Raw genomic sequence first — 19,469 nt, 5'->3', positions numbered from 1 at the left:
AGCCTTTTATTTAATACGCTATGAATTGCTTTTTAATATAACTATTTACTGTCAGGCCTTTATAAGTATTTGGATCTGTTATTTCACCTGATTAATCATTCTGCCAGCTGTAAAGGTTTTGTACTGTGAAATAAACAAGCAACCTTTATAGGTATTTGGATCTGATTTATCACCTGATTAATCATTCTGCCAGCTGTAAAGGTTTTGTACTGTGAAATAAACAAGCAACCTTTATAAGTATTTGGATCTGTTATATCACCTGATTAATCATTTTGCCAGCTGTAAAGGTTTTTTACTGTGAAATAAACAAGCAACCTTTAGAAGTATTTGGATCTGTTATATCACCTGATTAATCATTCTGCCAGCTGTAAAGGTTTTGTACTGTGAAATAAACAAGCAATAATAGAAATAATTTCCGAATAGAACATTTTTTAACACTGTAAAGGAAAACTACGTTAACTGAGGAATTTGCTCGTACAAAATTTGTGACGTAAAGGATAAGTATGGACCAAACTGGAATGGGAAAAAAGAAAAACAATAATCTAAGAGAAAAGTCAAACAATCGGCTATTCCTAATATCTCATTAAATAATTGATATGGTATCGAATAAAAAAAATATTAAGGTCCAATAATTAAAATTATTTTGTAGTTTGAAAAAAAAAATCAAGGGGAAGAGGTAAAATATATTTGTAATTGGATCAAAAGTAAAACCCTCAGTTTTGTGGAAAACCACTTCGAACTACTCTACCATAGATTTAAGTATCTAAATTTAAATGGGTAACTTTATGGCACGGATATTGATAATGTATTTTCAAGGTGTGGCCATGGCGTACCTCCATTTACAATTATATTTTAATCATATATGCCGTCACCCTTACCCTTAGAGAGAGAAGTAAACAATGTCATGAAGTTTGAAGAAATGTACATCATTTGTCCAAGCGTACAAATTTACAAATGGAATACAGTTTAACGGGTATTTTCCGCGTTTGTCCTTTTTTGCGGAATTTTGCGGATCTGTCAAATCGAAAGAATTACAATCGCAACCTATTCGAAAAATATAAATTCAAATATTCTTCAAGAAAAGATTTTTTCTAAACAAACTTTAAGATAAGTTGTTTTATGTCAGTTGGCCTGACTTAAATGTTTTTCAAAACTGTTGGCTGTATATATATGCCATTTATGTTTATTGTGAAATATATGGAGATAACGAAACAGTATTCAAGCTCAAAAGTCTATTAAACAATACAAAATAGGAGCAGAGCAAACACGGACCTTCAAACATCAGAGGTGGGATCAGATGCCATGGAGGAGTGAGCATCCCCTGCCGACCGGTTACACCCGCCGTGTGCTCCTTGTCATGATCGGGAAATAACGGAAAAATCCGTCGACAATTCAGTGTGTAAATAATGGCCTAACAAATAGTATGAAAAACATCAGTCAGCATTTGACTCAATGATAAATTGTATTTGCTGAAAAGGTCATTGTATCGACCATAGAACTGTAACGATCGCTCCCCCCCCCCTTTTTTTCATGTGTTATAATGTGTTGAATGTCAAGCATCGTTATGTTATCTAATTACACGTTTGTTGATCGTTTACTTGTACATACATAGTTGTAAAGTTGTACAGTAATTTATCATAACCTCATGATTACCTTAATTGTCGTGTGATCGATGTTTTTAGCGTTCTCGAGCACACATGTTTTACTGAAACTTCTGCCGCCGCCATACTTTGTTTACTTGTGTATTTTCCCATGATGCTTCACGGTGTATTGATCTATTTTTACCGTAGTTATTTTGGCGGAAGATTTGATTGTAGATTCTGTTTAATTAAATGTTAAATGTGCTTTTAAAGTGTAAACTTATATTTTATTAATTTATTTACGTATTGTAATAATTTTACATACGATGTACGAGAGTGAGATTTCATTACGGGATGATAATTATGTATGATTGGCTAATTATTAATTACGGGATGGAATTATTAATTATGATTGGTTATTAATTATTGCGGGTTTTGGAAGTTCTATAAATACACAGACGCTGAGTATCGGGTGCTCTCTCGTTTCCTTTGTGTCCTAAAGAAAGGTCGCCAGTTTTATTTGTCCAGATTAAGGTGTGTACTATTTCAGTATATACATGTGACTGAAGTAAATATGTAGTGCTAGGCTTAATTAATATTACTAGTCATTGTGCTAGTTTCATTTATTATTACTAGTTAAGAACTAGTTATTTCTATTTTCTGTAAGAGTTAGGAAATACTTCGGCTGCGTGCTAGTAGTTGAACTAGTAGCGGGAATATTTATTTGTAAATTTAGTCATTTATAGAGAGCCTTTAAGTTTTAGTTTGGTCGAGGGAATTTATATATAAATGTTATACTGGAAATAGTGCCAGTTTATATCCGTCCGTATCAGTAGTTGTACTGATTTTTGTCTTTTGTCCCAAGGGTTGAGACTTGTTGAGACTTGTCAATTTTACACACTGTTACTCATTTTCGCTGTTGAACTATCTCAATAAATTATAAACTTTATTTAGCGACTTGGTTTTTATTCCTAGCATTTGCGGGAGTGTTTGACATCCGAAGAACTTACGAAATGATGACTTTAAACGAGACAGCTGATATTCTTGTTTCATCAACTTATTTGTCAATAATTTACCTCGTTTTAGAAATTGTACATACGTAGAGCATACTCTTGCATATCGAATCAACTGAGAGATATATTCTCCGTATGCAGGTGGTGAAGGTATATTGCTGTATAAGTAAGGGGAGTTAACGATTGAAAAGTTAAAGTCATCACGTTTATCATAAAGCTTGGTTGTTAGATTACCATTAACGTCTTCTTCAAGTGAAATATCCAAATATGAAACAGATGTGTCAGACTCTGTGGTATCTTTTATCTCAAGTTCACCAGGATATATCGTATCGACATATGAATGGAAATAGCCATTGTTAATTGACAATACGTCGTCGATATATCTAAATGTCGAGTTGAGGGCCACAGCAAGTGTTTTCTTCTTTTCACGTACAAGATTTTCGACAAATTATGCTTCATATGAATACAAAAAAGGTCCGCTAATAACGGGGCGCAATTGGTACCCATGGGAATTCCAATAGATTGTTGGAAGACCTGGTCTCCAAAAACCATATAGATATTGTCAATTAGAAACTCAAGCATTTTTTAATGTCAACTTCAGAGTACTTGTGTGTACAATCAAAATGTTTTCTAACAAAATAATTTTGCAAATGACCAATGACAAGGTAAGTATATTTACGAGTTCCATTTTTCTTGAAAAAGCAGCTGTCAATGATATCAAAAAGCCTGGACTTTAATTTATCGTGGGGAATGGTTGTGTATAAAGTTGAAAAGTCGTAAGTTTTTAAACTGTTGATTTTGTAAAATCTTGTGATTTCAAATTTTCCAAAAGTTCCTTGGAATTTTTAAGTATCCACATGATTTACACCACTTCTCGAATATATTGTTGCACAGTACTCTTGAAGTTTCTCCTTCATCACTGTTAATATCTTAGTGAGGAGTAAAGATAGAGGCTTGGTTGTGAAATGAAATTAAGGTGAATTGAAAATAATTCACTCACCCTTACTTCAAGCACTGTTAACAAGGTTAATGTCAATAAATCTAAAAATACGGAAAACAAGACAGTTATTCACCGTAGATAGAGTTTGGCGGAGTATGTATAGCGACAGAAGTAAACATGCTGAAATTAATTAGCAGGGGTCAAATCACAAAATCTTCCATCCGCAAAAAATATCTCTTATAATTAATTACCCGTAGATGATTAAAACTTACCTTTCTGCAATGCTCTTGGTATCAGAAACATTGTATTTTTATTACCATGATTTGTTTGTATCATTAGAAAGAAGAATACATGTATATCTGTAACTATAATGCTAAATTCTAAAGCTTTATGGGGAGCAGGTAATCAAAACCTACTTTTTATGTAATACTTTTGGTATCAGAGTATTTTAAGCAATTCTATAATATGGATTATTAATTAGGAAATATTTTACAAAGTCTATAAAATTTTGGAAAAAGAAGAGTAAAGATGTTTAAGGTGAAGATAATGTGAAGAAAACGAACAGTGATCAATCTTATAAATACTGTAAACAATAGGAAAAAAACAGGGATCCGTGGAAATCCCAGAGGTGGGATCAGGTGCCTAGGAGAAGTAAGAATCCCCTGTTGACCAGGCGCACTCACCGTAAGCCCTCGGAATTGATCAGGTAAACGGAGTAATCTGTAGTAAAAATAGTGTAAATGAAATGTACATGAAACATGTTAGTCAAAGCATAAGTCAAGGATATGTAGTATTTGCAAACAATGTCATTATATTGATCATAGACTTTTGGTGATCCTGACTTGCAATAGATTGTTGAATGCCCTGTAAAAACAACATATTATCAGTAGCCTGCCTTTGGTTTAAGAAGTGATCGTACTCAGAACATGCTTATCCACCCCAGGAGTTCCGCTAGGTTAAGCAATCGCAATATCAAGTATTGATAAAACATCGTCGATCAAAGGGTCCTGATGCTTTTTATTTTTCTTATATTTGAGATACTTAGGACAGTGTATGAAAAAAAAATATTAATTTGTAATGTAATTGGAAAACATAAAATAATAATTAATCGTAGTAAATAATAAGTACTAGCCTGACCACACTAAGAAATTTATATTTCACATTTGCATTCCATGTGACAAAACCTAACTTTGAGTTCCAACATTTTTGACCTCATGACCTTGGAGTTTCATATATTTTTGAAAAAAAAAACCCAATAAACTTGACCATAACCTGCCATACGATGTATCAGTGTTCAACAAACACAACTTGTTTTTTCTGGTGTTTCTAGTGGAATAAGGTAGATTATGGTAAAAAGTCTTGAGTTCTTATTCCTGGACTTCATCTGTTGTTTAAGCGCCGCCAACGAGGAAGTCATATTTATCAAAAATCCACCATTTATTTTTTTAATTTCATCACTTTTTGGTAATAGAGATAAGAATTTATAAAAAAAAAAAAGGGTCTCCCAGCAAATTAATGATGAAATAGGGTCAATGAGCTTGTCAGCAAATGCAATTTATCATTAAGTCGAAAGTTGACTGCGGTTTTTCATACAAAATGTTAGGCCATTTTTTACACTCTGAATTGTCTACGGACTTTTCTGTTTGCCCAAGAATAACAAGGAGCACACGGCGGGTGTGACCGATCGACAGGAGATGCCTACTCCTCCATGGCACCTGACCCACCTCTGATGGTTTTAGAGGTCCCTGTTTGCTCTACTCCCATTTTGTATTGTTTCAATGGTCTTTTGAGCTTACTGACGTCAAAAAATTACAAAACTCGTTGCTTACAATTACTTGTACATTATGTATTTCAAATTGCTGCCGCTTTTGCATGTTCTTACAATATTTACAGAGTGCGTCGTTACCACTTACATACCTTTGATGACATGTTCTGTTCATTTTGTGCTTTAAATTGATATAACACTTTTTAGCACTTAGCTTTTTGACGCTTTAACACTTAGTTTTTTAGCTTTGAAACCTTTATCATATCTTATTATAACAGGTGTATTCTGCGTTAATAAATGTAACTCTATTATACCTAATTATAATAAATGTATTCTGTGTAAAAAAGGTAACCCTATTATACTTTATCATATCAAACGTTTTCTGTGTTTATGTATGTTACTCTATTATAACAGGTGTATTCTGCATATATAATATAATATTAAGACTATTATACTTCTGAAACTCAGAAAAAAATTTAACTGAATAATTTATTCACCTTTAGTAAGTAAATTAAAAATTAATAATTACTATCTCTTATTGCCTTTCATTATATAATGAAATTATGCATGATATTTGTGGAAACATTGCAGGCGGTTTTATCAAAGTTTGGGTAGTAATGCAGGGAATGCATATTCTAAGTATGTGAATAATATATAGGAAATGGGATGCGAATTTATTCATTGCAAGTTTCTCTCTCTCTCTCTCTCTCTCTCTCTCTCTCTCTCTCTCTCTCTGGGGTGTTTGAAAATAATCTGAACTGTTCTAAAGATAGTTAAAGATAGATGAAGGTAGCAATCTGAATCAAGGAAGAAGTAGATTCATAGAGCAAACAATAAACAAATAAAATCTCTCCTCATGAAAAAAAATTCTTTCCGCTTTCGATTTGAAATCCCCATAATTGAATTGATTAAATAATTAAAAGAGTTTTATGACTATCGATTTTCTAAAGATAACATAAACAAGAATACATAAAAATTGCACATGATTTACAGCCGAAAAAGAAATCAGTAACATTTCGTTATCTTATGAATATTTTGAGAAGAAATATGTAATTAAGATTTAAATGTTTTGAACAGTCTTTAAAAATATGAACTGATAACAATGCATAAATGCTGTTGAAAAATGTTGATAAGTTGGGCAATGCCCCGGTTACAGCTATCATAATGTCCCGTAACTGTCCAAGTTGTTTGCTATGCGCAATTTGTTTAAATAATATACATATTAAAAGTTGTGAAGAAGAGGAAGGTCGTGATATGTTAATGAGGATAGTGAGGTTAATTAATTGCAAGCATATGTTTCATATGCAATGCATCGTAAGATGGATTAATACTGATAACATACATAGATGTTATAATGATAATATTCAATGTCCTTATTGTAGGACTACGCTAACAGATAAAGAGGCGATGTCCTTAAATCAGCATAGATATAAGATTAGCTGATCGGGTGTTGTCTAACATTTTTTTTTTTGGTATGCACATTGTGTGTTTTATCAATAATTGCTTGAATTTCTAAATTATTCGAAAGAAATATTTATTTTTTACTATTCATATATAGGTACATAAATGTTCGTTGACTCGTATTGTTTATAAACGCCAGGCTGTGTTCCAATTAAGGTTCCATATTTTTTGTATGTGTACAAATCTACATATATTTCAATATTATATTATACATTGCAAATATATTTTTACGTGTTTTAAAACTAGCTATTATTTGAAAATCGCTAATTAGAAAAAAACGCTTAATCGGTAAACTTGAAAAAATAGACGAGGAGCTTTTGGCGACGACAAATGTTTCCACCAAAAATAGTTGTCCCTGCGGACCCCAACCCAACTCTCCCCCCCCCCCTCTCTCTCTCTCACATACGTAATGTTTAGGTCAACTTGTTGTATCCCAATGAACTCGAAATAGAAGGCCCCACAGAGTATGACACATGATTATCTGTTTCATATTTGGACGTTATTTGAATTGAATGTAGACATTAAAGAAAACCAACACTTATCTTTATAAAAAAAAAAAAAGGATGACTTCAGGTTGTCCATCTTTGACTTCTAATATGTCATTATCCCCCGCATACGGTGTTCATGTCTCCCTACTGAATCGGTACGGAAAGGCATTTTCTGTGTACGACAACATTTGAAACCGAGGCAGCTAACTATAACAAATAAGTAGACATTACATGACTTGTAACGCATTTCGGCATTTCGCAAATTCTTCGGTCTGCACAATGACCTAGTTTTTGCCAGACCTAATTTATACCAATTTCATAATTATACTTCTTTTACCCTGTTCAATATAAATACCTCAGAGCTGGTGTGACCACTTAGCAGGGGATATTTCCTCCTTCTAAGCACCCGTTCCTTCCTTTAGTACTTCCAAGGATCCGTGTTCTTGTACCGTACTCGATATGTAATATTTTTACAAATCATAAAACTGATCTTCACCATTCTCATTTATTACAAAAACATAAATGGCAACATAGGAAATGTCATTTTCACTACATTTTAACTTCCTAGCTATTGCTATATTCGTTCATTTTTTTTTCTTTACGATAATCGCTATATAGATGCAACATGTCAAGATTAAAAGTCATTTGAAATATCATGAAAAGCATAACTGTTTTTGGTATAAAATTTCTACTCTCAAAATCAACAAGGCATGTTTTCTCAGACAATCCACATACTTTTGTGTATACACTTGTGTTATCTTTTATTTTCCTTTTCGTTTTTCTCTTGCATGGGGTCAGAAATATTTTCATCCATACTTTTAAAATATTTATGGATCAAATTAAGAACAACAACCTAAAAATACTTACTGTAAACTGTCAAGGCCTTGGTAACATTCATAAAAGAAGAGATGTGCTAGAGAATTTAAAAAGCTAAGAGTTATAATGTTTACTTTTTACAAAGTACCCATTTTGTGGGAAAAGATGAAAACTTTATAAGAACACAGTGGGGATATAAAGCTTTTTGTTAGTTCATTCAAATCCAATTTAAGGGGTGTTGTTATCCTTTTTAATAATAACTGTGAAATAAAAGTCATCCATGAATATAAGGATACTGATGGTAATTTTCTAATTTTGGATGTTTTTTTTTAGGATATCTCTTTTTTACTAATAAATATTTATGGTCCAAACTCTGACAAACCTAATTTCTATACTTAAGTTTAGTTCATAAAACAGGGGAGATTTACTCTTCTCACTTCATTTTCACTTCCTAGCTATTGCTATACACTGTAAAAATTGTGTTTAGGAAATAAACACTTCTATTACATGTTTAGATCTAAACGTGTTTAGTATTGTGTTTAACAACTAAACACTTATGTCTTAACATGTTTTATATCTAAACGCGTTTAGAAATTAAACACGTTTTACTGTAAAATGCAGAGTTATCTTCCCGGAAATGACACACATATATTTGAACGTTAATTTGAGCGGCTATGTAAACAAAGAAAACACAACAAGCTAAGGTGATGTATCAATGAGAGTTATGACAACCCAATTCAAGGGATAACCATGACGAAATAATGAAATACGTGAAAGGGCATCTTGTTGCTGCAATACATTATAGATTTGTTTTCTTCTTCTTTGCATTAATTAACCACGATGAGCACCGTAAATAAAGTTGACTTGGGATGTCTTGAATTCGTTCATAGACTTGCAGGAGAAGAAATTGTATTAAATGTCTTTAAAATCATCTTTATTTATATCTGTGAAGTTTCACTAAAACTTGAACAATTTTGTTTTTCTAAGTAATGTAAAATATCAGTAATAGTGTACTTTTTCTAAAATCTGGCTTTCTTTCCTACAGGCACCGTACGTAGTCCAGATCGAATTCAAAATACACGTATCAGAGTACCTGGTGTCATCTTCAAGTGCAATGTTGTTGTTCCATAATCAACACTTTGAAACTTCATTTGTTGAAGACTACTGTGTGAATTCGACAGTGTTTACAATTATCCTCGTGCATTCGAAATGGGTTACTTTCTGGCAGTTATTGGTGGGATATAGATTATAATATGTGGTGCTTTGGGACTTGCTGAAAGTTCATAAAATTTGATATTTTGTGATTGACATGAGGAAAACTCTGCAGCCGATTCAAAATATGATTATAATAAATATATATATAAATATACATTTTGTATTTTTAGTTTAACAATTCTTTAATAAAGCCTTTTAGAAATATTCAATGAAGTTTTGATATTTAAATTGTCAGCTTAATATTATTTTCTTAATAATTTTGAAGATTAAAAGTTTGTTATCTATGTGTACGTTATAAATTATGTGTCATTCTGATTGAATTGTTGAGATTCATCAAATCTATTCAGTTCTATCTCCTACATTATTTGTGTAAATTAAGTACATGTACATCGCACAGTGACCATTGCATTGTATAATTAAATACATATCCCAACGTTCAGTGCCTTTATGGAAAATAATATTGGTTACATATTTTGACAATTTTGACCATTATGCGCATTTAAAAACATCTACTTTTTGTGCCTAAATTTACAAGAGTGTTTTGATTTTCTGCAGGTACAAATTAAACTTATGATGTGTTTAGATTGTAAACACATCTGCTGTTATGTGTTTAGAATTTAAACACTTGTGATTATGTGTTTAGATATGTTTAATTTCTAAGCACACAAGTGTTTAAATTCTAAACACTTTCTAAGACATGTTTAGGAATTTTACATGTTTAGAAATTAAACATATAAAAAAGGAGATGACAAGAAAGTGTTTAGAAAAGTCTTTGAATTGTAAACACATTTTTTACAGTGTATTCATTTATCTTTTTTCTTAACGATGATCACTATATAGATGCAACATGCCAAGATTAAGTCATTTGAAATATCATGAAAAGCATAGTTGAAATTATTATATCAGTTTTAATTCTGTTAATACTGGAGTTACACATCTTTGTTCATAATGAAGTGTGATATCCTGATAAACATGCAACATCATCAAAATATGAATTAATCATCAGATATACATGAAACATTACTAAGTTTACAAACTTTGTGAAGTTATTATGTGGATCGCATGATTCCATTCATATGTGGACTCGATATATCCCAGTGAACTTGAAATAAAAGACACCGCAGTCTGCCTCATCTCGTTCATATAGGATGTTTTACTGCCTATAGACGATAAACGACAACTAAATTGTATGACAAACGAGATGATTTCAGCTTTTCCATCGTCAACATTCTTTATTTTTGTAGTATTATTCCGCTGACACCTGCACATGGTGTTGAAGTCTCCCATTTAATTCGATACACAAAAGCATGCTGAGTCATTTTTTAAAACCGAGGCAGGATACTGACAGATATGTTGGTGTTATAGGGATTTCAACAACATCGTATAAAGTCAGAATTTCGTAAATTCTATGGCAGTTATCAAGGTCCACCTTATTAACAAATATAACCTAATCTTTGGATGGTATTTTATATTCAAAAGGAGAAGGTATTGTTTTGAAGTATAATAATTCGTAAACCTTCAATATAGATTCTTTTTTTAAATCAGGATATTTGTCAATCCAGTGTTCAAGGACCCTCTGTACACTGATGAAAAATGGTTTTGGAACTTTGAGAAAATTATATATAGCGTAAAGAAAGTACACATATTGAATTATTCTATGAAATAAGTGGAGATAACGAACAGTATTCAAGCTCAAAAGTCCATTAAACATTACAAAATAAGAGCAGAGCAAACACGGACCTCTACGACATCAAAGGTGGGATCAGGTGCCATGGAGGAGTGAGCATCCCCTGCCGACCGGTCACACCCGCCGTGTGCTTCTTGTCATGATCGGGAAATAACGGAAAAATCCGTCGACAATTCAGTGTGTAAATAATGGCCTAACAATTAGTATGAAAAACTTCAGTCAGCATTTGACTTAATGATAAACTGTATTTACTGACAACGTCATTGTATCGACCATAGAACTTACGAAATGATGTCAAATAGTGGATGAATCTAACTATATAAAAGTACCCTGGAATTAGTGTACAGTGTAAAGGATCCTTAACAGATTTTATACTTATGTCAACATGTATGTTTTTATATAAACTTATGACATTGAATAACACCGATGAACCTGTTTACAAAATATTTTATGACTAAGACAATCTTTTTTGCATTCTCTTAAAATTGTACAAGCCATATTGTAGGTCACAGAAATCTAACATTTATATTACATTGTAAGTATTGTGAATTATCCTTTGGGAAAAAATACTTTTGTTAAGAAAGAAATCATAGAGTTATAATAAAAAATCTTAGTCGTTAGATGTTTTTGTGAAAAAGAACTACTGTAGGTCTTTTCACCAAAAAAAATAATAATAATAATAATAATAATCTTACGACTAAGATTTTTTTTAAAAAAATTGTTACCTACTACAAGTGTACTATGGCTTGGACAAATTTTAAAAGAATGAGAGAATTTTTGTCGTAAGATATTTTGTAAACAGGTAATCACAGTTTCGTATTATGAAGAAAATATAAATCAATCAAAATGTATAGTATTTCATCTCATTAGCAACGATCAGTTTCTCATAATATGTTGATACAGTGAAGTAGAGGGCGACCACCTTTGGTACAATGTACACCTAAAACACATTTATTGTAAATCTGACCTTTCGTTGACTTATGGACAGAATCGTATAGTAAGACGTGAAAGATATAAATCTATTCGCCATAGCCATTGTTACTGACAGAACAATTCCAAGCATACATCTGTTCTGTGGGCAATTGTAGAAAAAAAATTCTACAAATACAGTTGTTAAATCAAGATTTGATCCAAAACGAAGTCTACATTTGTTCCAGAAAAAGAAGATTGCAAATTAGAAATGGTATTTGCAGAAGATTCAGATTGGAGAAGAATATGATCCTTGATGGCGTTGTAAAGACAAATCAAGGTTAAGCCAAGCATCCAGCAGACGGGAAAAACAACACACGTATGCCTGTTAATAGCTGATGAATGGGTTGTATATAATAATGGGAAACAGTGTAATTTAAGAATGTGTCATATGGCAATCATTAATGGCACGTTTATTACGTTTTATCATCATGTACGGGCGCCGTTATTGAAAAACAAAAAGATTCTGTAGAGAAAACAAACATTAACTGTAAAAAAAAGCAAGATGTTGTGTAAATAAGTAATTACATGAACATAATATTTTTGCAAATATGTACCGTTGTCAAAATTATTATTAACAGGGTGTATTTTGTTTTAATAAAGGTAACACAAGTATAAATTACTATTACAGGTGTATTCTGTTTTGATGAAGGTAACATCAATTTCTACTTTATAATTATATTACAATCGCCAGCAATAGGCACAGTCAATTTGCTGACAAAAGAAAGTGATGTACTCTATTAAGCATGTGATATAGGTTGCTAGCATTTTTATTTCAATTTAAGTGCAGGATTTCTCTGATAAAGCACGTTGATGAGATAAATTGGTTTTTTTTCTTAAGATAACCAAGTATGTTATACAAATTTGAAACGAAGTGTTTTTGGAGAAATTCATCATGAACCTTTTTCTATTCCAGGCTACATTACAGTCGGTGTTATAAAATAATCGATGAATATCCCCCACATTCTCTTACTTGTGACGTCGCAGTTCGCCGTGCTAAAAAAATATTAAATCTCTGGCGGTTGTAGACGAACACATGTAAACAATGTTTCGGTGGATGGTAAACGGTGTTAGGAGGCTTTATCAACCTTTGTGTGTTTTATCCGGGAAGACACATTCAAATCTGGTGAGTTTTCTACCGAAAACTATTTGTTTTAGAGCTATTTCTTGTAATGCACATACACATTGACAGGAAAAACAAAGGTAACATTTTTTTTTTAAATTCAGTTTAAAACAGGATTAATTTTTATTATATATATAGATATATATATTTATAATGCCTTAATTTGCGCATTCTTTGTGAACGAACATTGTTATCTGGTAAATGCACGTCAATATAGGCATATCACTATAAATATATCTCATTAATTGACCTATTTTCTTTTAAACAGCGATGTGTTAACTGGGTCATTTGTCAGGGCATTAAACTTCAAAGAGTCAACCTGGACTACACAGGTAAATGGACAAACTTTACGGTATTAGTGCCATATTGTTCATTGATATGTTAAGTCCAAGTTATTGGTGTTGTTGTCAGCCAGTGCTAAAATGCAGTACAGTGAAGTAGCATTTAATTTTTAGAATGCTGCCCGATATATCCCCGTGCCAGCAGTCAAATTATGTTTAATTCCTTTCTGTTTATGTATTGTACCACTTCACATACTTGCGCAACAGCACATGTAAACAAACATAACCTATATGAACTATGAACCATTTATCAGCTCAAGGGAGAGATTACTCATCATCTGATGCTTCAGCTGGAGTATTTCAACATAATCATTATTTTAATTGTTTTTATCATTATTATTTACAAGTAATGAGGCAAAGACCTTTTTGTGTATCAATTATATTTGTAATTTAAGTTCAACTTCTCCATTATCTTTAGATTAATTCAGTAAATTGGTTAAAATTCAATCAAAATACCAAGGAAAGAAAATTCAATTAAGAACTGTTTCGATCTTAATTAATTACTAAAGGTCTCCCTGTATTTTAACAAGTTCTATTTCAGATAGGCAGATACATAAAAAAGTCATTTTTTAAAAATTTTTAGAAACCCTAAGAGATTTATCTTTTTGTGCATTTGAAACACATGAATGATTCAAATAGGTTTCTTCCAGGTTCAGCAATTTCCTTTACACATAAAACATATCCTTACTTGGTAATTGGATAAGATTTTTATTTAAAGAGTTGTGTATAATCTTTATACTCGCAATGTTACCTTTGGCGAGGGGCTAATAAAAATCTTATCCAATTAAAAAATATGAGAGTTTCGTTTGTAACAAATCTACTCACTATATTTATACATAATGACCTCATTAATATTCGATGTGTTCAACACATTCGGCTTAGGGGTAAAATATCATTTTATAGGATTAAAATTACAATGCTAAAAATTTGTTATAAATCTAATATATAAAAAGTAATTAGGCATCATTATTAAACATCTATCGAAATAAAGATAAGGGTTCATTCATGATCACGTAAAGACTTTCAGGATCATTGGGAATTGATCATGAGACCAATCAGTATTTATATCCTGATAGATGTTTTAAAATGTTTCCTGTTTCTTTAGAAAATTAAAATTGATGAAATTTATGATTGTTCCTTATTGGAAATTTTTCATTTATTCGTTCGTTTAACAATTGGTTCTGTATTAAATGCGAAACAAGGGACATATTGGTATTGTTTTATTAATAATTTCATCCAAATAATTCTAGCATATGATGAACAATTTCAATAAACACTCAGGTGAATTGTGCATGCAATATTAACATTTCAGAAATGGCCCTTACTGACAAGGATATAAAGGAGAAAAATTAAATCTCTTTCTTTTTTTTCAAAACTGACCAGCCAGTTCATTTGAAAAATTCATGGATTATTTTCGGATTATTCCTCGTATATGTATCTAGTTGAAATGATTTCTGCAATATATATATATATATATATATATATATATATATATATATATATATATATATATATATATATATATATATATATATATAAACACACACACACATACGTGCAGAATGAACTTTTCAACATTGTCATTGAAAGAAAAAAATAATTCTTTTTCATCTAAATGAAAAAAAATAACGAACAGTGATCAGTCTAAAAAAAAATCTAAAAAAAAAAAAAAACAATACATATCTGTGAACAGGCCATAAAACACAGATCCCCGGAAATTTCAGAGGTGGGAACAGGAGCCTAGGAGGAATAAGCATCCCCTGTTGACCGGTTACTTCCGCCGTGAGCCCTATGTATTGATCAGGTAGACGGAATATTTAAAACTTAAGAATTTTGAAAATATTCAATTCGTCGGAAGGGAATTATTTTTTCGGTGGAAACAGCATCAGTATTTCACACATCTATTAAGGTAATTTAAAATATCTTTGATTACTCTTCGTTCAACGCTAGGATTGGTCCTCTGGGATAAGATCGTAATACGTATATGCTATTGCTTGTATTTGCAAAGTTTCTGGTCTAATTCTATGGTCTTATATTTGAAAAATAATAATGAATTGTTTCAAATCAATAGCCACTATATATATATATATATATATATATATATATATATATATATATATATATATATATATATATATATATATATGAAATTGTACCACAATGAAGATACAATCTTGACGAAAATATATTTGTCTTTTCTGTGTCGCACTTTGTTAATTTGATTATTAGCTTTGTTATAAAAAGATATCAATTTCAAAATTTCAAAGAAAGTAGTTCCCGTCAGCCACGTACCTATTTTCACTTGATTCGACACTTATTTAGTGTTTCGGCGGTGTGATACGTGGTTTATAATTTTAATAGTTTATTAATAAGCTGCAAATCCGCCATCACCAGGAGCCTATTTACACCAATGCTGTACTGATTAATTAATTAGTGAGGATGGAACATATGACCCAGATTCTGGTTGCGTTTATAAAACACATAATTAATGAGGAGAATTGTATTGCAACCGTTGTTTTATTAAGAGTGTATGAAGTGATTTAATAATTTTCGTTCTATATTTTGGAGTCCAGAATTGTATTTTGTTGCAAAAACAAGGGGGATCTCTTTTTGTAGTATCATTTTTCGCTAAGAGAACTATGTCCTATTGCAATTATCTGGGACATTTTCCCTATAATCTCTCTTTATGAGATTCAATTAAAATCCACTATCAAATTTATTAAGAGCAGTAGGCCTAGTATCACTTTTGTTTCGTAAATTCGATAAGTTTCGCCTTTCATGAATCCTTTAAAAATCGAAGGAATGTGATCACTTCTAGATCCAAACATCGAAACTGTCTAGAAATGCATACTTTGCCTAGAATTTTCGTTTGGGACTTTAAGAGATGGGTGAAGCGCATTGGTTATAGCGAAAAAATCACAATTCCAATTCTCATTTTCAAGAAAAATAATAAATCCATCGTCGCGATAGCGACTGGGATATGTAATTTTTGAGAAAAACAAATCACATGCAAATGATTCTAGTGGTTCAGAATTGAGGTAATTAAGAAGAAGAAATTAATAATGATAGGCTGTTGTATTTCTTGATAAATCGAGAATTAAACACTTTTAAGTAAGCAAATCTTGTATATTTCATTTAATTTTAATTTCAAATTTTTAAAAGATAAAAAGTATCTAACATAGATGTTTTTCTTTCTCTAATGATAAAAAATATACCCGACTAAGCTTATGTTTATACAAGGAATTTTATCACCCTGCATCTGTAAATGCATTGACATTGATAAGGATTTCCCAATGCTTTTCCAATTTAGCAATCAATATCAAATTAAACTGTTATCAGCAGCGCAATGTTTCAAGATGCTGCAGTTTTTTTTATATAAGAGGTGAAGTTTTATATACAGAAATTAAAATTTTGACCTGACGCTTCCTTTCATTATATGTGTGTTGAGTTTCTTCTGTCAAAATCACTATGTAATGTAATTATAATGAAGAAACACTATTATATCAAGTTAGAAACAACAAATCGTTGGCAAAAAAACCTTGGTCCTATTGATTCCTTGCGTTTTATATGAAGAAGAAAAAACCTGAAAATACTTCTGTGTATTATTTATGATGTAATCTATAAGAGGGATACTATAAATATTTGTGCCAAATTGTGGATTGAAGCAGATAGACACATAAATATATATCATTTTAAGAAGGGGCTTTGAACATAAAGCTCAAAAAAGCATGATATGACGTTATTTTATTATGAAAGCAATACCTAAATGAAGATCTTAATGTCTATTTTCACATCTGCAACACAAGTACAATGGTTTACTCCAAGTGTTTACTATGTCTGTTTTCATCAGCATATGATCAGTAGCAGATTTTACCTGGTCAGTTATGTCTCAGTGAGAAGGAGAATGTCACATTATACTGATGCATCTGTGTGCAAGCCTATATCTATCCTATTTATTCCCTGGCCTACGGCATATCTTATTAAGCAGATATGCAAAATGAATGCATTTGAGTAGACCTTAATATTTGTTTGCTTAAACTGAATAATAATGTATTTGTATTTCAATCTATTTAACATATATATTGATTTTAAAACATGATGTACAAATAATCATTAATACAGTATTTCTTGTCCAGATGAGACAGATTTTATGGAGATCGATTTTTCCGACAAAGACTTTGACGAGAAATCAGATGAGGCAGACATCGATACGATCTCTCTCATCGCCAAGAATAACCCAGAGTTTGTCTGTCTGAAGCAGATCCAAGAGCGCCACTACTGGGGAAGCTTCCACTCTCTCATGAGGCAGTTAGGATACACGGGTTACTTAGAGGATCTGCGGAGGGGCCGATGTAAAGGGGTATTCATCAGAGATGACGTGGCAGAATTAGTGAAGCCCTACTATGGAACTGTGCATAGGAATAGAAGACTTTTCCCCTTTAAGGACTTACAAGGGACTAAACCTGGTAGGAGCTGACCATGTCATTTCCAACGGAAAAAAAATTAATTTGTGACCATAGTATTAGTTTCTATGTATTAGATATGTATATATTTATCTACCTCAAGGACATAATATATAAGGTTATTTGTTCCTAAAGAGGCCAGCATAATTAGAATTTTAAGTCGCTGTGAAGGTTGTTTTTGATTCCTGTATATATAGCTGCTGAAAGACGTATCTGCTGTAAAGTTTCAATTCAACATGAAAATTGATTCCGAGAAGAAATTTGTAAAGGAAACCATTGTTCCAAAATTATGAAAAAAAACACGTAATAAATTAGGATAATGTATAGGGCAGTCGTAGACTTTTCTCTTAGAATTTGTAACGACACGGCATAAAGTTTCGCTTCAAATGTCTACATTTTTTTGTATGGATACATTTTTGGAAAAGAAGCTTTGTTTTGCTTTACATTTGCCTGTTATATTGTTGAGACCTTTGTTGAATATTTTTACAAACATGTCACTGCCTGTATAACATGTACATGTAGTTAATTTACACAAATCCTTTGATTGTAGTTAATTTACATAAATCCTTTGATTGTAGTTATTTGTGAAAGTTTTCAATCTCAGGATATTACAATAGATATAACATTGAATACAGCAGAATCTTTACGCGCAATTCAAATTGATACGAAATGTATATTTTTTTTTTCATTTTTAAATTTTTTTTAAATTGGGAATTCACCTTTGACGATATATTTTATTAGGTTATATGTCATATTTATAACGTTTTATTGACCCCGGTAAACCTGATAATACTTACAAGTATACAATGTATAAATATTTGTTACTAGATAAAAATATATATCTATTGAAAATAAATATCTATTGAAGCATAGTTTCATAGACGCTTAATCAGTAAATACTATGCATTGGAAATATTCTCCGTCATTTGTACAAAGAATCGAATAAAAAGATGGAGTATGAATGTGTGGGTTTAATTAAAAAAGTATTCTGTGAAGAAAGCCATATTTATCATATGGTCCTCTCTAAACGCTGAACTATGATTCCTGGCAATGCAATAAGACAGGAATTGCGCGTGTCCAGACTTTTAAAGTAAATTCAGTAGACTTGTGTTTTATGTCACTTTGAATATTATTATGTTTATTGTTCAGCTTAATTTCATTGCGTTTCCTCTGTTATTATCTAGTTGCAGATTGCTAATCTGGAAAAAAAATTGGGATGGAAGATGAGAGTGTAAGCTAAAGTTTAAGGCATTGAAAAAGTGTATGTACATTCATTGCAAACAAAAACAAAATGGTTCTCAAAGTAAATCTTTGTATTCTTAAAGATGCAATCTCATAGTGTTCCTATAATTGTTTGTTCCTTGGGTATTTTTAACCACTTCTACCACAAAACATTCCCCCAAAAAACTCTTGGACTACCAGGAAACAGTTAACTCGCCTTTAATGAAGATCAGAGAAAAAAATACATGCAAAGTATAATGGACTAAGTAGGAATTGCAATGAATACCTCGATCATCAACCTTTAGATTTGGGCTTTTTCAGGGAAGTAAAAGCCCATACCATATACCTGGAAAGGAGATGATAACGATATATTAATCACATCTTACT

At 31.5% G+C, this 19,469-nt stretch overlaps 1 protein-coding gene across 1 annotated transcript; it reads left to right on the top strand.

Annotated features, from left to right (window-relative positions):
* The first annotated feature begins 12,933 nt into the window (after positions 1-12,933).
* Positions 12,934-19,134, top strand: LOC133186427 (uncharacterized). The gene is made up of 3 exons (XM_061321679.1): positions 12,934-13,060; positions 13,326-13,389; positions 17,535-19,134. Exons 1-3 carry the CDS (start codon positions 12,980-12,982, stop codon positions 17,873-17,875), a joined length of 486 nt encoding a protein of 161 aa, XP_061177663.1. The 5' UTR covers positions 12,934-12,979; the 3' UTR covers positions 17,876-19,134.
* The last annotated feature ends 335 nt before the right edge of the window (positions 19,135-19,469 follow it).

The sequence above is a fragment of the Saccostrea echinata genome, unplaced genomic scaffold, assembly GCF_033153115.1.
Source record: "Saccostrea echinata isolate AGI-Se365-2 ecotype Australia unplaced genomic scaffold, CSIRO_AGI_Sech_v1 ptg000013l, whole genome shotgun sequence".
NCBI lineage: Eukaryota > Metazoa > Mollusca > Bivalvia > Ostreida > Ostreidae > Saccostrea > Saccostrea echinata.
Note: the sequence above shows the minus strand (reverse complement) of the source record. Positions and strands in the feature narration are given on the sequence as shown.